Raw genomic sequence first — 26553 nt, forward strand, 5'->3', positions numbered from 1 at the left:
AAATTTATTTATATAATACATAAACTATATGTAATACAATGCATGTATATATGATACTATGTTACATTATAATGTACATATATTGTGATTATGTTTTACATCTATTTGTACATATAATGTACAAAAATGAACAATGATATAAGAAAAGAAAAAATATATAAACATATTTCTATTATATATTTCTATATAAAATGCCTTGTATGTTCTGTATTCCAACCCTTTATCAAATACGTTTAGACAATATTTTCTTTCAGTCAGTGGCTTGTCTTTTCATTCTCTTAACAGTGCCTTTGCAGAGCAGATGGTTTTAACTTCAATAGAGTCTGACTTAATTTTTTCTCCCCTGGCACCTTGGAGCTTCCTCCGGGGCCACTATCTTCAGACCTTTCCTGAGACCCTTGACTTACACGGCCAGAGCCAAGAACACCTGTGACCCCTACTGCCTTCTGAAACAGACACATTGGGAGTCTTCCGGTGTCTCCAGCTTCACAAGCAGAACGGTTGCATAAGGATGGGCCTGCTTGGTGCCATTCCAGGGTTGGATGCCACCCACACTGTCACACCCACCGCACCCTCCAGCTCTGGAACATGGCTGCTACCCTGGAGAGGCATTCTCTTCTTCTGGGAGAAGTGGCTTGCTCATTTCCCCAAGTCTCTGAATCCCTCTGTTTCCTCCCTGAATCCTAACAGTAAAAGTCAGGGTAAAGGAAATCGCTTCTCCTGGGGAAGAGTGCAGTGCTGATTGTCCCCACCTGTGCTGGGTTTTTTCTCTCTGTTCTGTGGCAGGACGCCTGTGTTCTAGGCTCGGACCACAGTCCCAATGTTTTAGTCAACTCAGGTTACTGTAACAAAATACCACAGAGTAGGCAATCTAACATTTACTTTTAACAGTTCTAGGGACTTGGTGGAAAGCTGACGATCAAGGTGCTGGCTGATTCCGTGTCTGATCAGGTCTCTCTTCCTGGGTTGGAGACACCTTTCTTCTCACTGTATCCACACATGGCAGGTAGAGAAAGCTCTGGTCTCTTCTTACAAGGGCACTAATTCCATTATGGGGACTCTACCCTCATGACCTCATCTAACCCTTAATTACCTCCCAAAGGACCCTCTTCCTAATCCTGATACTGAGGGTTCCACATATGAATTTGGGGAGAACACAAACAGTCCACAGTGCTTGCCAAGATTGAGTGTGTGCCCCTTTCCCCTGGAAAGGTGACTGCCCACAGCAGCCATGACAACCATATGCATCTGCCCCTGTCTGCAGAGAGTGAGTGGGAAGAAACTGTCATTCAGGGAACCTCAGAAATTTAGGGCTGGAAGACTAAGTCATTGCAATCCAACTAGGGAATCACTACTGTATGTCAAGGCAGTGCAAGTTGGAAGATTCACAAACATTTCACAGCATTTACTTTGTGCTTTGCATCCTTCTGTTATCTCTTATGTCTCCCAACAGCCCCCCCCCCAATAGATAAGTTCATGCCCCAATTTACACAGGGGAAATTAAGATAGATGGGAAGAAAATTTCCCAAGTTCACAGACAAAGCTTTTGCATTTCCCCTTTTTAGGGGAATTCAAGTTCAGTCAACTGAGTCCCAGAGTCCCGCTTTCAACCATTAAGGTACAGTGCTCCCGCAACCCCCTTATATGAGTAGGGGGGAAACAGACCCAGAAAAGTAAGGTTCACACAAATGTCTGGGAGGGATGACTCTCTTATAATGGAATTCTCAAGGTGTTCTGAGGGCTTCAAAATGAAAACTACACTCTTCACAGCCTGTAGGAATGGTGGGGGTAGAGAAGTTGGAGGAGGAGAGGGACGCTGGCTCTGAATGGGTTGGCAGGGCTCGGGGTAAATGCTGCCACTAGCGAGGGGAAATAGGAAGGAAGCCCTGGGGCACAGGGGCTGGTCCAAGGGGGTCTCCAGAGGCAACCGGAGAGAGGTGAGTGGCAGAGAAGAAAGGGAAGCAGAACAGCCTCACCCTACCCCTCAGCCCTAGCGACCCCCCTCCCCCACCCCCCTGCACAGCTTCTCCTCATGAGGCCATCTCTAATCAAAACTGTAGCAGCAAGTTTCCAGGGACAGGACAGAACGAAAAAGCTGACATTCTGGGAACTGAGAAAGCTGTGGAAGGCTTTGCAGACACGCTGTCCAATCCCTTGGGTTATAGATGCGGAAACTGAGAGGAGGAAGAACACTCAGATCTAAAGATTTGCTAAGGGTGGGGGGAGGGGGGCAGCTCAGCCAGATCACGTGTCTCCTGTACACATGCGTGTCTCCCGTGCGCGTGCGTGCATGTGTGTGCGTGCGTGCGTGCCTGTGTGTGCCTAGGCAATTTGCTCGGGAGTTTTCAGCTTTCTAACTAATCGCCCTGCCTTCTTGACCTGCCAGTCAGTCCTTTGTCCTGGTGGAGGGAGTACATTTCTGAGACCGGACACAGCAACTGAGGGTGGCATTTTGTAGGGATGAGGCTCCTGCACCTCACCCACTGCTGGGAAGCAGCAGCCTTGCTCCCCTCCTTCCCCCTGCTGCTCAGCTCCTCCAGAACAGTTGCTCGGGAGGAACCTGTAGTATTAGGGAAATATAGAGATGGGGTTGGGACAGAGAAGGAGCACTCATGTGAGCTTCCTCTCCCGCTGACTGCAAAGGGTGTGTGTGAGAGAGAGAGAGAGAAGACCAGCCCAGCAGTGGGCTGCCCCTCACCCTGACTCAGAGTGTCCTGGCATGCCGAGGAATTTGGAAGACAGGACGGAGGCCCTTGGAAGAGAAGCCTATATGGGAGAGGGGAGGTCCCAAGGTTTTTGTCACCTTGAAGACCATGTTTCAAGGTGACTGCATTTCCCTTTATTTCCTGTCTTGACCTGTATAAACGTGTTATGGGTCCCAAAAGACATTTAAATTTAAGAAAATGAAACAGAGTACATGGCAGATCAATAGGACAGTGGCCAGGTAGAGGTAGAGGACAGGTCACGGCAGGTTTTCTCCTGTGTGCATGATTGCAAAATCACTCAGGCTCAGGGAACAATGATGGGGTTTACTTAACATACAGTGGAAACAGAGAGATCTTAAGGCCACACGTGACTGGCTATCTCACCTGGTAGTGTCCACAAGTCTCAAGCAAAAGGCCATTCCTTCAAGATGGCGCTGTGCCACCAACGAGCGCCGGGAGCTCACAGTGCACCGGGAAGCAGTGGGCCAGGCTCCAACTCACAGTGTCAGGTGGAGCAGCTCGCAGGTGGGGGGTGGGTGTGGGGACACTGAGACTGCTGCAACCTGCAGCACCACTCTGAAGGTCGGGATGGACAGCACCAGACGCTGGACCAAGCAGCCATGGAGGCAGCATCGCCAGTGTCACAGCTCTTCTTGAGTTGCTGACCCCCACCACCAACGCAGCTCTCTGAGACACAGGACTGGGGCCTTCCGCGCTCCTCTCAGGTGGCGTCAGCGGCAGGATGGGTGGCAGCAGCAGCTGTCAGGGTGCAGTGAAGTTCTTAGGTTCCTCTCTTCAGAAGTTGGCTGCTGGATGCGCTTTCTTCTCAGAAGGCAAGGGGCAGCGTCAGAGCGTGTGAGCCCAGGCGGCCGACTTTGCCTCATATCCTTTGTCAAGATCCCCTCCCTAGCTGATACCTGCCTGGTCGGCTGGTATGGACCATCCTTGGCTGACTGGACCATCTTAGGACCCATCAGCTCATTTGGAGATGAAAAATCAATTAAGGAGCTGAGGAACGCCGCTGGTTCATTTAGCTCAAATCTCATTGGTCCATTCTACATCCCCGCGCCAAATATAAGCGGGCTAGCCGGGAGCCTTGAGCCCCACCTGGCAGTGCTCTGAGCAGCCTGTGAGGAAACTCCTGCCTGTGAGGAAACTCCTCGAAAACCTGGCTGGCCGCAGGGAAGGGGCTGCCACAGGCAATAACTAGGGGGGCGCGCCGGGGGTGGGGGGAAGGGTGTAGGGGAGGGTCGCGAGGCCCCACCGGCGGCATGGAAACGCCACAGCCTTTCCAGCCGCTGGCTCGGAGACAGCCAGCAGTGAGACAGAGCCCGTCTCGCCTCACACACAGTTTCAAAGAGTGCGGCTGTATCATGGGCTCCGAAATGAAGGAAGCCAAAGAACAATTTAGTGTAAGTCACCCTAATCTATCCACTGCGCTTATCTTTGGGTGGGGGAAGATAAAAACTGGAAAGGAGAGGAGGGGGCCCTCCCTTTAACTCAATATACTGCTCTGTTTGTGGAGTTTTACAAGTATTTATAAATGTCTCGAGTAATTTATTTATTTATTAAGGATTTTATTTATTTATGCATACAAGAACTGGGGTGGAGGCCAGAGGTGTGGGGGGCAGGAGTAAGTGTTCACCAAAGACAGAATGGGGAGCAGAGCAGGCAATCTACTGAAATACACTGCTGAGGGGAGCATGAGGGCTGGGGTTCAGGAGAGGTCTACTGTGCCTGTGGGTCTGCTGTTGCGGCCACAACTGACTTCATAGTGCTGAGACTTAACCTCTTGGCCACCAGGGAGGCCCCTGGAGCCCTTTTTTAAACGCTTTTTTTTTTTTTAAGTTGATGATACTGAAAACTAAACTTCTTTCCTCCTCTCCCCAAATTAGAATGGTCAAAGGGTAAATGGATGGATAAAAAGCATAAATAAATCTGCTCCCTTTAACAGTGAGGGTTTGAGAGGCACTGGGTTCACAGAGTGGGGTTCACAGAGTGGGGTTCACAAAGTGGGGTTCTTGTTACTGCTGAGTAGGGTTTCGCCAGAGCTCCCTTTTCCGAGGTCCAGGCTTCCTGGGAGGCAGTCTCCCCATGAGGCAGAGTTGTTTAGTTATCTAAAAGGACAGGTTTAGTATAAAAAGGGAAAGGAAGATAAAAGATGCTTGCACCGACACAAGTGGGCAGAAGGAATGGCCCTGAAGGTGCAGGTTTGCTCAAAGAGGGGCCTGCAGGGTCACAGGCCGGGCCTTGGAGGAGTCCCTGCCGGTGCAGAAATTGTACTGATACAGTGTTTTTCTCCTTGGGAGGGACCCACGCCTTTGTGGCATTGTTAGCTGTTGTTGGATATATTACTTCTAGGGTTTGACTAGGCAGAGTCTACAATGGCCCTTAATCTTCAGAGCCCCACCTCTGGTCTGCCCTTGGGGATCTGCGGATCGCCATCTGATACTTGCTATAGCAGTTTGCCCTAAGGACTTTTCATTTCTATAGCTGGTTTAACAACTGCGTTAATCATTTCTATACCCACCTCCAGTGTCTGGTCTTGTGATGCCTCTTTCCTACATTTTCTATTTTAACATCTGTCATTACCTATCATCCTAAGACTCTTTATCTGCAAGTGTCCACCCAGAGGAGTGCCAGGGAAGTCCTTGACATTGTTCTGCTGCCCCTGCTCCCCTGGGACATGGGTGTGAGGGCTGGAGGGGGCTCACTGGAAGAAGAGGTGCTCATCAGATGGATACCAGCCATGCTGCTGCCTTGGCCTTCTGCAGGGAATTTGAGAACTGAGGGCCATGACTGGGCACCAGGCCAGCTCAGCCTACAGGTCTTCCCTGCATACACCCCCTGCCCTGGGCACCTCCTGGTTCATCACCTGGAATATGAACCTTAAACTTTCTAGTGTACCATTTTTTTGTAACTGGGGGGTTCTAGCAGCCAGGCAACCTTTATTTATTTTTTTTTTTTGGATATTGAGATTGAGTTTGGGATAGAAAAAAGGAAATAAGCATTAGAATAGAGTTGAAATCCTCTGAAACAATTCCAGGAGGATTATGAGATGTCAGTGGAAAACTCTAGGAGGGAGTAGGAGTTAGTGAGTTAGAGTCACTTGTGGAGATCAAAGAAAAGAAAAGAAAAAAAAAAAACTCCATAGAGTAACTTGGCATAGAGGAGGAACAACTGAACATGAGAAATATCCATGGAGGGTTTTTAAATCATTTGCTAAGATGTGTATAATGTACACTCTTTTAAAAAAAAAAAAAAAGATTTATTTATTCATACATACAGAACTGGGATACAGGCCAGAGGTGCAGGGCGGTAAGAGTATTCACTAGAGACAGAATGGGGGAGCAGAACAGGCAGATCGACAAAGTACACTGCTGAGGGGAGCAGCAGGCAGGTCTGCCACGCCATGTGGATCACCTCCGGGGCAGGCGGGAATTGAACTCATGCTGCAGTGGCTTTAGCTTCTTAGTGCTTTAACCCACTGTGCCACCAGGGAGGACCCAATGTACACTCTTTTACCATTTCCCCAATGTAATCTGAAAATTTCTGTTTCCTGTTAAGATTTTCTGTGTGGATTTCTTAGAAAACTCAAATGGATGATGAATTCTCTGTGCGATGTTTGATAATCCTGAAGGCTACTGTCCCAGAAAGTGGCATTGGGAGAGGCTACAGGTGACGCTGGGTTTCACATCTCTAAAGCAAATCATCCTTACTGACTCCAATGCCCTGTTCCTCCTGCCCCCAGCACTGGTCCCCTCTATCACCACAATTGCAAGAAATTTTGATTTTTCTTAAGAGCTGCAAATTGCTCTGTAATAGACAAGAAAACGGGTATGAGATATTTTTCTGAATAGAACAGTCTGGAGGGACTCTTTGGAAAGAGGGTGAAGCTGGAACAGAAGCAATGGATTGTCTTCGGGAAAGTTGTTGCTTTGTAGTCACTGGGTAAGTAACATGAACTGACTCCCACATGCTCAGGCTGAGATGAAGGTATATAAGAATCATAGCTGCTCCAGTGGGTTCAACAGGGAGTAGAGAGGCCCCTGGCTGGCTGGTGGAGGTGGGTGGCAATAGATGAGCCTTCTGCTTCTGATCAGTTGGGCAGTGATCACTGGGGGGTGACTTTGCTTGCTGATCAGTAATGTGGGAACTAGAGCAATACAGATAGAGTGACCTGACTCCCAGTTCTGATGCTGATGGACCGTGTGGCCTTGTTGAAGGAGGGGAGGACAGGAGCTGTTTCTGGGAGATGGTGTAGATGAGAAACCTGGCAACAGCACAGCCCGGAAAACCCAGATTAAACAAACTAAAAACAGCATTGAGAAAAAAGACATGACTGGAATGGGTCAAAGGAGCCATGCTGCTTCGCCGGCCTCGCCGGGCTGCTGATATGGGTGGTGGTGCACTGGGGGCAGGTGGAGGCCCTCAGTCCTTCTGTCCACCTCCTCCTGGCTCTCTCCTGTTCTGGCTGGCCTATATGTCCTCAAAAATGAAGGCCCTTTAATCCTCCTTGCAGGGACAGCGCTGGGACTGTCCACAGTCACCAACTGGCTACCACAGCCCATGTAGTTACAAGATGGCAGTGGATGATAAGAGGAGCAGCAACACAGACCTGCAAGTCAGTGTCAGCTTGTGATTTCCGATTCAGTTAGGCCAGAACTGATAAAGACAGGGAGTTGCCCTCACTGGCCACATTGCTGGGCTGCTGCAGAGCCCTGCATCTGTCTAGGCTGAGTTTTGAGTCCTTGATCATTTCCTGGAATTATTCGTTTAATTCACCTATTCACTTTCATCTATTTGTTCATTTGCTCTATTTTATAAGCCACGTATTCTCTTAACATTTTGTTACCTTGTGATGGGTGGATTATAAGATCTAGTCTCTCCTTTCCCAGAATTTATTGTGGGTGGGATGGGGGTGAAACAGATATGTGACCAAGAACTCTCAAAGATGCAAGATCTTGAATCACATTCTGTCTTGCCTCTTTGAGAGTTCTTGGAATGTGATTCAAGTCATATGAGGCAGGGTGCGGAGAGAGTCAGAAAAGAAGTACTTATGGAAGAAGGAGCGAGAGAGAATCATAAAGCAAGTGATCTAAATTTATAGACTTCTGTGTTTTCAAGTGGTCTCTTCTATCAAATTAAGGAATGGAACAGAGCCATTCAGCTGTTGTGGAAAAAGATCAGCAACTTCTCCTTCTGTGACAGGTGACAGAAACCCAACACAGACAGGCTTTGTCAAAAAGGAGGGAGCATATTGAGTCACATAGATGATCTTGAGTAGATGAAGGTATCAAGGTTTCAGGTAAAGCTGAATCCAGGCGTTCCAACAATGTGACCAGCAATCTGTCTGTATCCAGACCGATTAGGTCAAGCAGGAGGAGAGCTTAGAATCTGTGAGCATTTCAAAGGTCTAACAATGTCTTGGAGTCCTTCAAAATGTAAGAAGAAAAACTATGATAAACTAGCAGGCATGCCATTTGATGGTGATGTGCTTTCCAGTACTGCTGCCGTGGCATTGCTGCTGCTAGTTGCCAAGGTCAGCAGATGATTTTTTCATTCTCTGCTCCTTTGTCCTCTCTGCCATCTTTGATGCTGTTGGCCAGCATTTCCTTCTGGACACCCTCTCGGTCCCCAGCTTTGGAAGCACTCCAGTTTTCCTCCTGCTTCCCTGACTTGATTTTCACTCTTCTCTGCTGGACAGAGGATGACTAGGGGTGAGCCAGAAGAAAAGTTGGGAAAAGAATCCTACACATGAATTGTAGAGGAACTGTGACTGTTGAGAACTTCAGGGAAGAGCTAGAAGGAGGAAACAAAGCCTGAGTGAGGAGTAAGGAAGGATGCGACCAAGAAGAACCTTGTAAGTCACTCCAAGGAATTTGGTCATTTTCTTGAAAGAAATAGGGAGTCATTGAAAGTTCTAACAGGTGTAACATGATCAGAACTGTGTCTCACCAGCAAAATGAGAACTTTGACTGAGAAGAGGAGGCAAGATTAGAGGTAGACTTCAGAGGGAGGCAGTTATTCAGGAGAAAGAAAACTGTGGCTTCGTGAAGCAGCGATGGTGTGCAGATGGAAAAAAGGGGGGTGATTCACGAGATAGTGAGAGGACTTGTGCTGGTTAGATGTAACCAGAGCGAAAGGGAGGTGTTGAGCGTGACTACCAGCTTTCTGATTCTGAGGTGAAGAACAGAGAAGTGTGTGCAGAAGGGGAAATGATGAGCGTATTTCTTACACACTGAGTTGGAGGTTCTTGAGAACACTTGCTGACAGTGTCAGCGGGGGGAGGGACAGTTGGTGAGTTGGGGAGGAGGTCAAGTTTTGCTGCCTCACTGGGAAATTAAAACTGGGAGGGGCTCTGTGGACGCTCTGCTCCTGCTGGGTGGAATAAAGAAACTCCAGTGACCATAGGTGACCACAGATGCTTCTTTAGAAAGCAGCCGCATGGCAGGATGTGTTCTGGGAGGAGCTTTGAGGAAGGGGAAGGAAGAGGAGGGGACACAGCCAGGCCTGTGTGACCCTAGGCTTTTCTCTGCAGATCTGGAGAGAGCACAGCTGCTCAGCTTCTCTGAGGCCCTGGGTTCTGTGGGACTGTGGCACCTGTGGGCAGGACTGTGAAGAACTAATTCGGGAGCTGAGCTGCAGCAGCCGAGCTAAGGTACTGTGCTGGCTGGGACTGGGAGGGCGCCGGGAGAGGGAGATCTGAGCAGAACATAGGGAGGGATGCTGGAAGGGGAGCCCACGGGGGCAAGGGGAGGCGAGACACCCTAACTCTTTTGAACCCAAGGCTCAGTCCTTCCGCCTTCTGAGGAGGGTTATCCAGATGCAGGGGCCAATAGGGCCACTACCAAATTAAGATCATTCATTTTCAAAAGAGGGAAGGACACAGGACAATGCAAAAATTAAAAATCTCTCTGTCCTATAAATGCCAATAATAATAGTACTGAGCACACATGCTTAGTGCTGTAGCATATTCTCAGTCTCCCATTAGAGTCTCAGGAGCCACTGGAGGTAAGCTGGATGAGTCTCAAAGCCCATTTCATTGGTCAGGAAACTGAGGTTTACAGAGATACAGCAACTTGCCAAAGCTTGCCAAGTGGGTAGCAAGGCACAGGGCTCGGAGAGAACCTTCAGGGTACACCCTTTTGGGGGTATCATCTTCTGGGGAAGTTGGTGATGGTCGTGTTGATCTGGATTGACCATCTTCTGCCTGGACAGCCAGGGCCTGAGACTGGGAGAAGGCTGGTGTGCAGAGGTGAGGTGACAGGCATCCCAGTGAACAGAACAAAGCACACAACCAAGAGTGGGAAAGTGGGTAGGAAAGCTGAGAGAGAGGGAGAGGCCACCAGAGGTGTCCTCTAACTGCTCAGGCTATTCAGGCACAGGCATGTAGTTTCCTCTTCTTATTTTAGTTCTAAGTGGAGTTTAAATTTCATCTCATTTAGTTTTCTCAATAAGCCTGTGAGACAGGTGCTATTAGGTCTCCTTTAAAAACCAGGCAGCCGTAGCACAAGGGTTTTAAGCAATGAGCCTAAGTTGCCATGGCAACAGAGAGCCTTGGAACCAGGCAGCCGGGTATCAAATGTGATCAGCTCAGCCACTTTACTGCCCAACCTCCCTCAGAGCCATCTCTGTGGTCTCCAAGGAAGACAGGATAGCGTAGTGGACTTGAATGCCAGGCCTCCGTCTGGTCCTCGGGCTCCCAGTGTGTGTCCAAGCCTCACTAGCTTCCTTCCAGGCTCCCTGCCTCGGGGAACAATGCTTCCCACCCTCATTCCCCACCAGACTGTTTCTCTCACATCAGGTGTTTCCTTCTCAGTCAGTGGCAGACACAAGGAGAGGAAACAGGATGGCCAGGGAAGCAGAGCCCTCGTCTCCCCAGCCCCTGGGAATCTCCGATGCCCAAGTGGGCCTGATGGGATGAGTTTTAAGGTTGAGGAGAGAGAGGATGCAGGGGTATAGTTCTGGGGAACTCTGTCTTTTCTTCCAGTTTTAGTCTGGAAGGGATGGTCACAGTGAGGTTCGGGCAGGAAGTTCTTTTGTCTGCATAGCCTGGGCTAGGATCTAAGAATGGGGGTTTGGGTACTAGGTTGGGCAGGGTTCATCAGGAGCTGAAACATTGTTGAAACACTGACTGTGGGCCAGGTATCTTCACATCCTCCTCTAAATTCTGCTTTTTTTCATTCCTTCCCCAAGCACTAAAGTCTTTCCCAAGTTTTCTTGCACCAGCCTTAGGTAGCACCAGCTGCACACAGGCCCCTGCCTACTTCTTCCTGCTGCACCTCACTGAACTACCTCTGGTTCTGTAGCCTGTTTCTTCCCAAGGCAGGGGCGAGCAGTGTGTTCCACACCTGCAAAGGGAGTATTCCTGAACATTCTCTATTTAAAGAATGCCCTCTGAATTCCAATTCATTCAGTTATGCGTTGTCTCTGCTCTCATATCTGTCAAGAAATAGGAAGGGTGTGAGATTTCACCTACTTGTAACAAACAAGTTAGCCTGCCACAGTTTCAGAAAACATGTCGCTAGATGTGTTACTTCAACACAACAACTAGCATGCATGTCAAGTTTTTGGTTTCCCCTTGCCCCCCAAGTGTCATGGGGACAGCCGAGATGGCTCCTAGTGGCTGCTGAGTATCATAGCCCTAAACTTAATGGGCTGCGAGCAAACCTGCCCAAACTTGGCTGAGGCTGGACAGCAAATGAAACAGCCCTCTGCCCTGAAGGAGACACTATTTCTCTCTTCCGAGGCTGTTCATAACACACACATTCTTTTTTTATATATTTAATTTCCTTATTTGTATATATCTCACATCAGTGCAGTCCCCATAGACTTCCCACCACCAAGTCACCCCTGCACCGTCACCCTAGTCCCTTGTGCCCTTTCCTCCCTCATTTTGTGCCCCCCTCCCTCCCCCTCCCCTACAGAATGTCTCTGATTTATAGTTGTCTGATTAATTTGTTAAGTTTTGTTGTATTGTTTTTAATTGTTATTATTTTTTTTCTTGGATCCCATATATGGTTTCCCTATATTCCTCCGATAAGTGAAACAATTTGATATTTTTCTTTTTTTTCTGACTGACTTCACTGAGCATAATTTCTTCTAGCTCCATCCATGTTGCTGCGAATGGCATTAGATTATTATTATTATTTTACTGAATAGTATTCCATTGTATAGATATACCACATCTTCTTGACTCAGTCATCTATTTTTGGGCATTTGGGCTGTCTCCAAGTCTTTGATGTTAACAAATAGTGCTGCAGTAAACATAGGGGTACAGGTATCCTTTTGAATTAACATTTTTGTGTCCTCCTAGGGTAGATCCCTAGGAGTGGAATTGCTGGGTCAAATGGCAGCTCCATTTTATCTGAGGAACCTCCACACAGCTTTCCATAGTGGTTGGACTAGTTTGCACACCTACTAGCAGTGTAGGAGAGCTCCTTTTTCGCCATATCCTCACCAAATACAAACATTCTTGAAGAGATGATATGGAACAAAGTTCTCAAAGCGCTCACAAACACAAACCATGGAGAATTGTCTCCTGCACCCCACCCCCACCCCCAGCTCCCTTTCTGTTCCACTCCAGACACACTGTCCCTTGAAAATCTCAGCCACCTCCCACTTGAGGGCTTGTCCCCACTGCTGCCTTTGCTGGGACTTTGTTTCTTGCAGAGGGCACCTGTCTTGTTTGTTGCCTTCCTCCTTCAGTTTTCTATGCCTTTTCAGTGAGACCTCCCATCACCCTTTAAAAAACTCTATCCCCAACTCTGGAACTCCACATTCCTCTTCCCATCCTTATGGGCTTCTTACTTCATCATTTAAAAGAGAAGTCTTTAAAAAAGTTACTGAAGTATCACTGCTGAAATACAGTTTAATTGTTGTTTGTATTCTCTGTCCCTTCCTTAATACATACCCACTAGAACTGATAGGGATGTATACAGAGGAATTTTACTGAACAATCAAAAAAGATAAACTCATGTCATTTTCAGCAACATGGATGAAGCTAGAAGGGATAATGCTAAGTGAAATAAGTCAGAAAGAGAAAGATAAATACCAAATGGTATCACTAATATGTGGAATACAGAGAAACCAAACTAAGGGTCAGATAAAGGCAAGCTTGAAAACCAGCTCTTGAAAATTGACTATAGAAGCATCTGAAAGGAGCATCTAGAAAGGAGAAGGGTGGGGAGGGAGTAAGAAAAAGGGGAGAAAGCACAATAAACTATGGAGGTGGACTATGGGTGATCTGGTGATGGGTGCCCTATGGTGGAAATCTGATGGAGGAGATCAGATGTTATCTCAATTTAAAAAATATTTAACTTTAAAAACATAAAATGGTACAGCCAGTAAAGAAAGCTATTAAAAAAAGAGATAACATTTATGAGAACAGGTGTTTTGTCTATTTTAAATTGCTGCCAAATTCCTGGGACTCTGAAGAATATCTGGCTAGAAGAGTTTCAACAAATATTCACTGAATAACTGAATCTGTCCAACCCTTCCATCCATCTGTCTGTTTGGTCTTCTGTAGGATGGTATCTGTAGGGTGGTTCCACAACTGTTAGACAAATGAAACAGTTAATGCTCTTGGCAGTGCTGGGTAAGAGGCCACAGCTGAGGAGTACGCAGCATCTGAGGCAAAGAATATGCCTCATTTATGTATCTCTAAGCTCTCAACCCTTGCACAAATTCTGTCACATGGGTGGTGTTCCATAGATGCTCTTTGGTTTATTCACCCACTCAAAACATTGCTAGGAACGAAGAAGAGAGTCAGAGGGGCCTGTGCAGTGCAAACTGAGGTTGTAAGTCTGGGAATAGAAGCTTTGCAATCTCTTTGTAGATCAGTTTCTCCAGTTTGTTTCTGTATTTTACCATAAGACAATCCGTGTGCTTATCTGGCTTTCCAGCCTTCAGCAAATTGGCACTTGGGATGAAGAACAGAGATGGCTCAGACGGGGCTGTCACAGAGGTGGCTTTGCTGGAATTAGAAAGACGCAGACAGACTACTTCTAAAAATTAGAACTTTGGGGGCCCTTCCTGATGGCGCAGCAGGTTAAAACACAGCACTGAGAAGCTAAAGCACAGCACTGAGAAGCTAAAACCACTTCAGCATGAGTTCGATCCCAGCCCGAGGTGACCCACATGGCACAGAAGACCTCTCCTGACCCACCCGCTGCTCCCCTCAGAAGTGTACTTCGTAAGTTGGCCTATTCTGCCCCCCACTCTCTCTGGTGAATCCTCTTACTGCCCTGCACTTCTGGCCTGCATCCCAGTTCTATATGCATAAATAAATAAATCTTTAAAAAAATTAGAACTTTGGACAGATAAGCTACAATACCGCACCCTCCCTGGCTGGGCAAATAATAAAAGGCCAGCAGTGGAGAGAGACAGTTGGCAGCCGCCACCCGCCACTATGTGCACAGTGAGACAGGAATCCTAAGTCAGCAAGCAGGAGCCATTCCGGTAGGATGGAGGCTCCCATCACCTCTGAACAGCTCCTGAGATTATCACCTCGCAGCGTGGTATGTGCAGTCCACACCAATGAATTTGTGAGGAGAATTCATGAGGGAGAAAACCCTCAGAAGCATTTTCTAGTGCTTCTACAAGCAAGCTTTATTTCCTAAGAAATCCATCCCAGCCCTGGACTAAAGACAAATGAGGTGTTGATGCATTTTAAGAAGGACCTGAGTTCTGCTTGTTTCCATTTCCTGTCTCAGCGAGTTCAGCCCCACACTGGTGCGGTCAGCAGCCCCAAAGGACAGGAAATAGATTATAGAGGTCCCCTGTGGAGAAGCGAGGGGCCACAAAACATGCCCAGGCCTGCAGAGATAGCTGAGCAGTGGACAATGTGTAGTGAGTAAGTGAGTGACAGAAGGAAGGACAATGAATGAGGAGGCTTTCTGATAATGGTTATTAGTTTAAATTTCCTAGAATTTTGTTTTCAATTAAAAAGTGAAAAGGCAGTCCAGAGCACAATCAGCTTTCCACAGTAACTCCTGGCATATATGATCCTCTTTTAGTTTATAGCTTTATAATTTCTTTTCCTTTGAGGCTGAGTATTCATTTTATTTCACTAGGGCAGTGAGTGCTGTGAGCTTTGAAGGCGCAGAAGAAGGGATGTCAGGACTAAGGAGGTGGCCACATACCCCAGTTGAGATCTGAGCTCTAAGTCTAGTTTCATCATTCATTGGCCAAGTGACTTTTGGAAAGACACTTTACCTTTGTTCACTCATCAAGTATTTGTCCAAAATGTTTATTCATTTGGAATGGCCAACACTTCACTAGATGATGGATATGCTGCAGTGAAGAAGACATAACAGAACCCAGGGTTTGGGGTACTCACAATTAATAGAGCTGCCAAGAAAACTAATCATTACACAGGACAATTGCCAATACTGATAAGTAATAAGAATAAAATTAAACATGTGCTAGATCACCACCAGGCAAGCTATTAGAGTGATCAGGATAGACCACTAGAAGGTGACATTTAAGATGAGACCTTTATACTGAGAAGGAGCAGGCTGTGGGGGAAGCTGGGGGAAAGGCAGCGGTGTGCTATGGCCCTGAGGTAGGACCAGACTTGGCAAATTGAAGCCACACAAGAGACATGCCTGAGGTGAGAACCTGGCAGGCCAGAGGGAGAAGGGGGAAGCCGGAGAGGTATCCTTGGGCAGGATGAGGACCAAGAGAAGCCGCTGGAGGGCTTCAGAGAATGGATGGTAGGGGAGGACAGTGACCCGCTGGGGGCTGGTGACTTGGATCCAGCAGGTACGGGGGGCTGCGGCAGTGGCTGCTGTCATCATTCTCCACTAACACACAGCTAATGGAGAATAACCTAGGAACTCAACTTCCTGGGACCCACAGGAGAAGCTTCTCTTTGCCTCCCCCCACACCACCACTGGCTTTGGGGTTGGTACCTGTCCACTGGTGGCGATCTCGGGCCTGTCCACCTGTGTGGTGACTCTGACCACATGGTATTGCCATTTTCTACCGCTCCCTCTAGTGTTGGCTACCACCCAAGGTAGCCACAGTCTTCGTTCAGGGCCAGATTTTCATTTTGAATGTGCTTTTCAAAAAAATTAATTAATCTTACATTCTTACATCTGTTAATTTTTGGACACTATCTGACTTTTCCCAGGTGTAGTCCCCATAGTTCCGCCACCGTTGCACCCATGATGTAGCTTGAATCTTCATAGCTCATTCAGAGGTGGCCATCTACTCGGATCCAGTGTCGAGCCATCAGTGTTTTTAGCAAACAGCGTGCAGGCTTGGCCCGGTGCTCTCTTAGTGGAGTTCTGGGTGGATGACCTCTGTGCTCCAGTGCTTCATCAGGTGTCACGGTGTCACTTGACAGGCAACCTGGGTGCACTTTGGGGTGCATGCCTCACAAAGATGGAGGGAGAGTCACACATGGTAGGTGGGAACCAAAACCTGAACTTGATCCTTCAGGTCCTAGTTCATCCCCCTCATAGCTCAGCAGTCTTTACAGCTGGGAAAGGAGACAAGCACGGTTATTTTAATAGTTTTATGGTCCTCCTCCTCACCCCGATTTAAGTTACACACAGAGCGTTGCTATGGCTGTGTCCTCATGCCATTCAGCTTCACAGCTTACCTATATGTCAGAGCTCCTCTCTTGGGAACCATGTGCCACCTAATAAAAATAATTTCAAACATAATATTAAGGCATCAGAAGGAGTAAAAATGTATTAAAATTAGCTGCAACAGAATGTAGCAGAAGTTACCCTGTGCTGGTTCCAAGCCGAAACCTATGAGGCCCAGCAGCTTTCACTCATAATGGGCCCCTCCTTTTAATTTCCCATCCCCGCCTGCCATCACCCCATCTTTCTTCCAATATTTCTGTCCAAGATAACAAGAATGCTTGTCCTGTAGAGTTGTTCTTCGTCTGGAATGTATATCCTGGAGTTAGTACCTATCCGCAAGTCCTGTGATACCAATAAAATGGTAATTGGGTATTGGGTTTTTTGGGTATTGGTAATTGGGTTTTTATGATACACAAAACATACACAAAACATACACAAAAAAACGTAACAGTAAAGAAGAGTTCCCGGAACAGCTGGGAGGGTTTGGGAGAGTAGGGATACAGCAGGGACTCGACCCCTAGGCAAAATATGCCTGTCACTTTTCGCTGGTCCTTCATATCCATAGGTTCCACATTTCTGAACTCAGCCAACCAATTGTGCGTTGGTGGATCTGTGTGTGTAGGAACTCGCATTAAAAAAAAAAAAAAGTTTGCGTATAAGCAGATCCTGCAGTTCAAACTCATGTTGTTCAGAGGTCAACTGCATATTCAAACGTCAGGCTCCTTCCCACCCCAGTTCCTCAGGGTTTCCCCAGAGGCAGCTTGTGTCTTGTCTGTACACAATCTGGTTTGAAATAACCGGGAGAACTTTATAAAATATACTAAAATAGTCTTGTGTTTTGAAAAATACAAATAGTATTCTTTTTTTTGTAAAGTCTATTCTAAAATTTGTTGATAAAAACTAAGCATATCAGCATACCCCCAGGTATAAACTAAGATGTGGGCTTCTCTCTGTTAAACAACGCTGTACCATTTTTTATTTTTTAGATTTATATACAGTTTAATTGCCACTTGTTGCTACATCATTTTATGAGCTTTCTCACATTTATAGATTGATGTGAGCATCTCCAAATTCAGGATACAGTACAATTCCATCCCACCAAAATTTCCCTCTTGACCCTCTGTAGTCAACCTCTCTCCCCACTGCAAGCCCTTAAAACCAGCCATCTATTTTCTGAGTAGTTTTCCCTTTCTAGAATGTCATATAAATAGAAGCACATAGCATGTGAGCTTCAGAGTCTCGCTTCTTTTACTCAACACAATGCTTTTGAGACTCACGTATGTAGTAGCACAAACCACCATATGACTGCACCATGATTTGCTCATCAATTCACTTACTGAAGGTATTGGGTGGTTTCCAGTTTGAGGCAATTGTGAGTAGAGCTGTTATCCACATTCATGAATAGGTTTTTGTGTGAACACAAGTTTTCATTTCTCTAGTGAAAATAGTTAAGAGTGGGATTTCAGGGTTATACAGTAAGTGATATTTAACTTTATGAGAAATGGCCAGGTGGTTTTCCAGAATTGCTGATCCATTTCATATTCTGACCTTGAACATGTGAGTGTTTCAGTTCCTTCATGTTGCCTCCAGCATCTTAGCCTTAGTTATTTCCAATAAATTGGTAATTGGATACAGAAAGTTATTTGTATCTTAAATTTAAAATTTCCATCATTCTAATAGGTATATAGTGGTATCTCATGACTTTAACTTGCATTTCCCTAATATTGCTCTTAACATGCATTTTTTTTTTCATGTGCTTATTTGTTGTCCACATCTTTACATTCAGATGAATTGTTAAAATATTTTGTCCACTTGGGGGTATCATTTATTTTCTTACTATAGAGCTTTTGATATATCCTATATTCAAATTCCTTTTCAGGTAGGTGATTTGTAAATATTTTATCTAAGTTTGAACTTTGTCAAACTTTAGATTTTGTCCATTTTAACAATTTTTCCTTTATGAATTATATACTTGATATTATGTCTTTTTCCCTAACCCAAGGATATTTTTCTTATGTTTTCTTATAAAAGTCTAGACTTTCACATTTCACATTCAGACCTATGATATATTTTGAATTCTTTTTTTTTTTTGGCACATTGATGAATTGCTCCAACACCATTTATTGGAAAGACTACCCTTTTTCCACTGATTTGCCTTGGCAATTTTGTCAAAAACCAATTGGTCATATCTGTGTGGGTCTATTTCTGGGCACTGTTCCATCCACGTGTGTCTAGTCCTCCATTAATAATTTCATTGTAATTCTTAAAAGAAGGAGAATAAGAACTCTTAACATTCTTAAAACGTATGTTTTAGAATCTTCTTATCTGTATCTGCAAAAGAAACCTTGCTGGTATTTTTATTGGAATTTTGTTCAATCTAGCTATAAACTTGGTAGGAATTGACATCTTTTTTTAAAAGATGTATTTATTTATGCATACAGAATTGGGGTACAGGCCAGAAGTGTAGGGGTGGTAAGAGGATTCACCAGAGACAGAGTGAGGAGCAGAATAAGCCGACTGAAAAATACACTGCTGAGGGGAACAGCGGGTGAAATAGGAGAGGTCTGTGGCACCATGTGGGTCACCTCCCTGTCCTGGCATGGAACTCATGCTGAAGCAGCTGCAGCTAGTTTCGTAGTGCTGTGATTTAACCCATTGCACCACCTGGAAGAGCCCAGGAGTTGACATCTTGATTGGGTTTTCCAAATCATGAACGTAGTATGTCCCCCATTTATTTAGTTACTTGATTTCTTTCATCAGTATTTTATAGTTTTACCATGTAAATCCTAACTATGTTTTGTTAGATTTATACCTAAGTATTCTTTTCTTTTGGAGTTATGTTAAATGGCACTGTACTTTAAATTCTGATTTCCAGCTGTACATAGTTAGCACATATAAACATGACTGATATTATGTATTAACCTTATAGCCTGTTGCCCTGCTAAATTCCTTATTAATTTTAGGAGATATTTTTGTAGATTCTTTGGGATTTTCTAAGTATATTTGTCACCTAACTATTGGGTCATATTATTTTCAAATTTTATTTGAAATTTCATTTCTTCCTTTCCAATCTATACAAGTCTTTCCCTTTCTTGTTTTCTTTTGTACCTTCTTACATTGGTTACAACTTGTAATATGTTAAATAGGAGTGTTGAGGATATACATACTTGTCGTATCCTAGTTTTTTGGGAGCAATAGTCTTTCATCAGTGGAGTTGTTTTTGGTAGTTGCCCTTTATCTGATTATTAAAGTTCCCTTTTATTCTTAATTTTCTCTACATTTTTATCATGAATGAGTATTGAAATTTGACATATATTGTTACTGTATCAATTGTTAGGATCATATATGTGTTTTTTTTTCTTATTTTTTTAGTTTCTGTTGATAGCTCACTCTGACTGACTTTCAAACATGGAAGCAGTTTTAACACCCTGGAATAAGCCTGGGGAGATCATTGTATGCTATTCTTCTTAGATAATGTTTGATGTGATTTGCTATATTTTGTTGAGAACTTTTCCATATGTGTTCAAAGAAAGGGATATCAGTTTCTTTTTTCTTCCCTTTTACCATCTTTGTATAGTTTCAGTATCAGGGTAGTGCTAGACACAAGAAGCTGGAGAGTATTCCCTCTTTGATTTTTGAACTCATAGATTATTGTTTAATATCCAAGTGTTTAGGGATTTTCTAGTTATCATTGTATTTGCTGACTTCAAGTATAATCTCATTATGGTCAGAAAATCTACTTGTTATGATGTCATATTGTAAATTTGCTAAGGCTCATTTTATGACTCATGGTGAATGTTATGTGAAAACAATTTGAACTCTGCTTAATGCTGTATGTGGCGATCTATAAATGTCAGTAAATTCACTTGCTTGGTAGTATTCAGTTTTTTCTATTCTTGCTGATTTTTCATTTGCTAGTTCTAGCAAATCCTGAGGGAGCTGTTACAAATGTCCAACAATAATTGTATATTTGTTTGCTTAGTCTTTCCTTCATGTATTTTGAAGGTCTGCTGTTAGGTGTTTCCTGACATGTTTCGGATTGTCACAGCTTCTTCATGCATGGACTATTGAGGGATTGCCCAGGAGCTATCACAGGAGAAAATAGAAAAGGAAAGGGGAATTGCCCCAACTTTGTAATCCTTAGGGAGGTCTTTCTTTCTTTCTTTCTTTCTTTCTTTTTTCTCCTCAAATAAGAATATAAAGGCTTTTCTTCTAGCTGATTTTATCTAACATCAGTGTGCACTTCTGTATTTTAGGTTGCTTTTGTGTCTGGGCCAAGGTAGAACAGAGGTGGGGAAAGTAGAAAACTCATTGTCCTTACTTCAAGTACTATTTCCTTCTCCATTCTACCTGTTACCATTTACTTTCCAGAATCCTGAGATAGCTAGTCCATACATATTATCCAGAGTAGTTAGTTGTATTCAGCAGAACTATCATGGAGTAGATTTTTTTTTCTTAGTCAGAACTAGAACCTCAGTGTCACATTTTCATGTTCAGTTTTCCTGACCTTTTAAATGTATATATGCTAATTTAGAAACATGCTTTTAAAATTATTGTTATTAGAAATATGTTATTATCTACTGTTTAAAATGTATAATTCTGAAAATTATTTTTAATTCAGTAAATATATAGACAATCATTTTTATGACTGTATACTACTCCACTGCAGAGATAACTCTGATTTGCTTGATACTCTATAGTAGGGTCTTAAAGTTTCTCCTGTTTTTTGTACATTATAAACAACTTTGATGATCATTGTTGCACATAATCTTTATTTACCTATACAATTATTTCCTTACAGTAAATTCCTATAACTGGATTTTCTTGGACAAACATTACTTACATTAAAAATTTGATACCGTTGCTCAGCTGCCCTTCAGAAAAGCTATACCAATTTCCATTCTCACCAACTGAATATGAGACTTTTTTTTCATACACTCAACAAACTTTGAATGTTATTTTATCTTTTCTAACTTTTGCCAATGGTATCACATAGAGATGTTCACTCTTATGATTATCAAAGGCTAAAATTTTTCATAGTACATTATAATTTCAATTTGTTGAATTCAATGAATTGATATTAATTTTAAAATTTTTTAGCCAGAACTAGAACTTCATCTATGTTAAAGGTGAGTCTATTCTATTTTTTATTATCTATTTGCCCTTTTAACCATTTTCAGTATTAAATTCACTACTCACATGTATTTACTTTGGCTGAGCTGCCCAAATATGAGGACTCACTTATTTGAACCCCAAAGCTTGCAGGTTGCTGAGCTGGACACTGGAAATAATAACAAAACAGTGCCTACCCTTAAGGTTAAGGTTAAGGTTAATATTAAAGAGCCTGCTAAGTCCATTCACTGTGCTGTTGGATCACCTGGATATTCATTTCCCAAATTTTTCATCACTCCAAACAGAAACTCTGTATCCATTAAACAATAGCTTCTATCCCTTCTCCCTGCCTTCCCCCTCCTCAGCTCCTGGTAACCTCCATTGTATTTTCTGTCTCTGTGACTGCGTCTATTTTAGATAAGTGGAATCATATATGTGTTCTTTTGTGTATATCTACTTGTTGGGGGAACAGTATGTCCTGAGTGAACTCCACCCACTAACCATTTAAGGACTCCACTTCCACTTTCATGCTACAGAGATCCCAGATGCCGAAGAACTACAATTCCCATGACTCTTGACTCCTTGAGGGCGGATTGCTGGGAATGAAGTGTGAAGTTGCGCAGCCATGCTTGGTAGAAAGCTGAACAGATGTATGTGGGCCTCAGGGCTCTTGGTTTTGCCTGCCTTCCACATGCACCCAGGGTCTCAGCACAGAGAGTGTTACTGGTAGGACGATTGACCAGCTAATCTCTTTCTCTCTCTCTGTGCTACCCCTTTTCTCATTTCCCTTGTAAATAAATCTTTTACTAAGCTTTCTTCATGCGCTTGCCCTTTGGTTTTGTCTTGAGGTTTTTTTTTTTTTTTTTAAGTGGGCAAAGGAGGACTCACACCCAAACCATCCCATTTTCTGTCGGGGTTGCCCAGTAACATTATTTCACTTAACCTGATATTTCCAAAGTTCATCTATGTGAAAGCATATATCACAATTTCTTTCCTTTTCGAGCCTCCCTGATGGCCTTGGGGTTAGGTCTCAGTGCTGTCACTACTACAGTCTGAGATCTATCCCCAGCCAGGGAGCTGACCCACATGGAACAGCAGACCTCTCCTGTCTCACCTGCTGCTCCCCTCAGCAGTGTACTTCGGTCGAACTGCCTGTTCTGCTCCCCGCTCTGTCTCTGGTGAATCCTATCATCCCCTGCTCTTCTGGCCTCCATTCCAGTTCTCCTATGCAAAAATAAATAATTTTTTAAAATTTCTTTTCTTTTTCAGACTGAATAATTTTCCTTTTTCTGTATTCACCACATTTTTGTTTATCTACTTTATCAACTGATAAGCATTTGAATTGTTTCTATCTTTTGACTATTTTGAATAATGCTATTATGAACATTGGCATGCAAGGTTTTACAGAACCTATATTCACTTTTATGTGTTTACCTAGAAGTGGGATTCCTGGGTCTATGGTAATTACATTTAACGTTTTGAGAAATCCACATATTGTATTTGTATTTGACATTTATAATTCCAGTCAGCAGTGGATCAACATTCTAATTTTGCCACATTCTTACCAGTGCTTGTTGTTTTTTTCTACTTAAAACAACCATCCCAACAAGGTTCGAAGTTTTCAGCTTTTTAAAAGCTATCTTTACTAGATTTTGGTATTAAAGGTAAACTGACCTTTTCAGGACTCTTTCCTCTTTTCTGTGCTTTAGAATAGTTCAAATAATATAAACATTTGCTTTTCTCAGAGGGTTGAAGGAATTTATCAGAGGACTATCTAAGCCAAACCCACTTTTTGAGAGCTTTTTGACAGACCATTTTCTCTATTTCCTCACTGATTAATAATTTAAGAAGCTTTTCTAACTCTTCTGGAGCCTTTGGGTAGTTTTGTTTTCCAAAAAAAATTATATATGATTTTTTATATCATCATACATACATACGTATGTGTGATGTGAAGAGTTCAGATTTTCTTTTTCACTGCAAATGTGTGTATGTGACATTTATCATTTCTAATATTGTCTTCTTGTTCTCTCTCTCTCTTTCAGCTGTCTTAGGTATATATTTTTTCCTCCAAAGAACAAGCTCTTGGAATTTTTCAGAATTCCTCCACTTTTCAGCTATCAGGTTTGCTGCTCTGTGGAGCAGACTTTTGGGGTGCCTTCCTTGGGGCTCTCAGTGGGGCAGCCATGGGTCATGGTGAGAGCATAAGCTCTAGTGCCAACTGGTCTGAGTTCGAGTACTCATTCTTTTATTTCCCAGCTCTTTGACCTTGACTTAATCTCTCTGTGCTTCAGTTTCCCCATCTGTAGAATGGGGACACACAGTACCTGCTTCATAAGGTCATGTTAAATTAACATTATAGAGCTGATCTTTGTGTGTTCTTGAAGGAGTCGCTGGCACATAGTAAATGCCATATGACTATTCTGAAATAAATCTAAATTTCCCTCCATCATACTAAAAGCCGGTTTCTCTTGGAGCCTCTCCATCCCCCAAATATACTGTATACCCCTTCCCACTACTTACATGAACCGCCTCTTTTTTTTTTTTTTTTTTTTGCAGAACTACCTCTGTACAGAAAAACAACCACTTAACTTTCCATTCTGCTGCCTGAGACAACCACTTCCTCCTCACACACTGCAGGCTCCCATGGAGAGCTCAGGTTAGTGTGGTCAGGGGACAGGGGTCTGGGGTGCTTGATGAGAATGTTCCCAGAGCTGGCATGAGCGCCACCAGCCCGGTGGTGAGACTTCGATTCCAGTGTGAGAGAAATGACAGTAATAAGACTTCCAGACACGAGCACTTATTGAATATAGTACTAGTGCTATATTAATCAGTGGTAAAATCACTTGATAATTATTAACTTAGTTTTCATAATGATGGCATAAGATACGTATTGTTATAATGCATTTTACAGAAGGGGAAGTATTGTCCCCAAGGTGGGGACAAGAGGCGTGGATATGGAGCTTCCCTGGTGACACAGGGGTTACATCTTAGCACGATCAAACCATTGCCAGCACTGAGGCCTGAGTTCAATCCGTGGCTGGGAGCTGACCCCCATGGCACAGCAGACCTCTCCTGACCCACCTGCTGTTCCCTCAGCAGTGTACTTCAGTCAGTCTGCCTGTTCTGCTCCCCCCTCTGTCTCCTGTGAATACTGTCACCCCCTGAACCTCTGGTCTACACCCTAGTTCTTGTATGCATAAAGTAAATAAAAATAAATTTAAAAAAAGAAGGGTAGCCCCCCAAAGTAACATAGATATTGGATTATCAAATTAGAACTGAAACCCAGTAATCCAGTGTCCAGCCTCATTTAATGAGTTCATTGTGGGTTGCCTTATGCAAGTGTCAAAAGGTACCTGTAAAACAGGGTCATCTGGGCCTCCCCTGGTGGCGCAGAGGGTTGGGACGCAGCACTGCAAGCTGGCAGAAGCCTCTTCAGTGCAAGTTCAATCCACCGCCCCAAACGTGACCCACGTGGTGTGGCAGACTCCTGACCCACCCTCTGCTCCCCTCAGCAGTGTACTTCATCAGTTGGTCTGTTCTGCTCCCCACTCTGTCTCTGGTGAATCCTCTCACCTCTGCATCTCTGGCCTGTACCCCAGTTCTGTATGAATAAATAAATAAATCTTAAAAAGTGGGTCATCAGTATTATTAAAATCATTTTACTGGAAGCGAAACTGAGATTCACAGAGGTGAGGTTATACACTCAAAGCCTCATAGCTAGTAAGTGGCAGAGCTAGGGTTGGAATCTAGCTTTACCTGATTCCAAAGCCCATATTCTTCACCCTATAACCCCTTCATCCAGGTGTGTATCATCTAATGATCAGCTGACATGTCAGAGACCACCTGGAACAGACTGCAGTGCCTGGGAGAGCTCTCTCCTGGGCCAGGGGAATGGACACCCAAAGGCAGGGAGAGCAACTGGGTTGCTGTTACTCCCCAAATGTGCATTCCTTCCATACCCCACTTAGCCTCTGAGAGCCTCGCCCAGTCAGAAGCACCACGGACTCATGCAGCCCAGTCTGTCTTCCCTCAGTTGGGTTTGGGCTGGTAGAACAGGTCTGGGCCAGCACTTCAAAATCTTTAAATATTTCAATATCGACATGGTCTGCACTTCTTTTAATTATAACAACAAATGCATTCTGTTTTAGGAATACTGATCTGGTTTCTTTGGCTATAAGCAAATAGAATCCCATGTGGGTCATTTGATTTAAAAATATAAGGTGGCCAAGCGTGGAAGGAGAAGCTTGTCCCAGACACCATACTGTCCTCTGTGTACTATGAGCATTTTGTCACCTGACTCCTTCTTTAACTAATACAACAATTATCCAGAGCTCCAAGCTTCTCACCTGAGACAGTAATTCCCATTCTAGCTCTATGTTAGATTTTCCTGGAGCTATTAAGAACTTGACCTCTCCCCAACTCTGACTTTATTGTTTGGGGTCAGCTGCACATTGGTAATGTTGAAAGCTTTCCAGGTGAGTCTAACATGTAGCTGGGAACTAGCGGAAAGGCAAAAAATCTTAAGAGAGACCTGGGGAGAGGTTGCCTCTCTGGTATTGAAGGACAATGGAGAGCTGAGTCCTGGGACAGCTTTGAATGGTCTGAAATTGAGGCGCAGGCCTTGAACTATGAGGATCCTATCATGTCGGGACCCCGTCATGCTTTCTTCTCTCCCTTCCTCCAGATTCTCTCTCTTTAGCTGTTAAAATACGTAGATTGGAAACGGAGAACCTTTACTCAGGAGATGTTACCATGAGCATTTACTTCTAAATTTAAGCCCCAGGCACACATAGATGGACATAGAGTCATAGTCTCAGCTGGATATTCCTCTCTCATCCAGGCCGGTATATGGTCACATGTAAGAGTAAAATTTAGAGGGGAGCATTTGACAAAGAGAAAGTTCTGTGCCAATAGCTCTGTGGCCTTGCACCAATCTCCTCTTTTCTCTGAGTCTCATCACCCCACTTATAAAATGGAAAGGGAGCCAGCCCCAGAGGTCCTGTGAAGTCTGAACTTCTATGGTTGGAAAGGCTACCTGAGGCCAAGGTGAGTCTCTCAACCTAGAATCTATAAAACAGGGAGAATAGTATTTATTCTACCAAACTCACAGGGCTCTTGTCAGAATCAAATGGAAC

The 26553-nt window shown here is 44.1% G+C and overlaps 1 protein-coding gene across 1 annotated transcript in view; it reads left to right on the top strand.

Moving 5' to 3' along the window:
- Window positions 1–9343: 9343 nt before the first annotated feature.
- PIK3R6 (phosphoinositide-3-kinase, regulatory subunit 6) overlaps window positions 9344–26553 on the top strand; it is a 48713-nt gene continuing 31503 nt past the window's right edge. Inside the window, exons 1-2 of the mRNA XM_004684599.2 lie at window positions 9344–9366; window positions 23975–24074. Coding sequence (XP_004684656.1) covers window positions 24062–24074 — 13 coding nt within the window. The 5' untranslated portion in view covers window positions 9344–9366; window positions 23975–24061. The remainder of the gene's footprint in view (window positions 9367–23974; window positions 24075–26553) is intronic.

The sequence above is a fragment of the Condylura cristata genome, unplaced genomic scaffold (assembly GCF_000260355.1).
Source record: "Condylura cristata isolate star-nosed mole 26May11 unplaced genomic scaffold, ConCri1.0 scaffold00017, whole genome shotgun sequence".
NCBI lineage: Eukaryota > Metazoa > Chordata > Mammalia > Eulipotyphla > Talpidae > Condylura > Condylura cristata.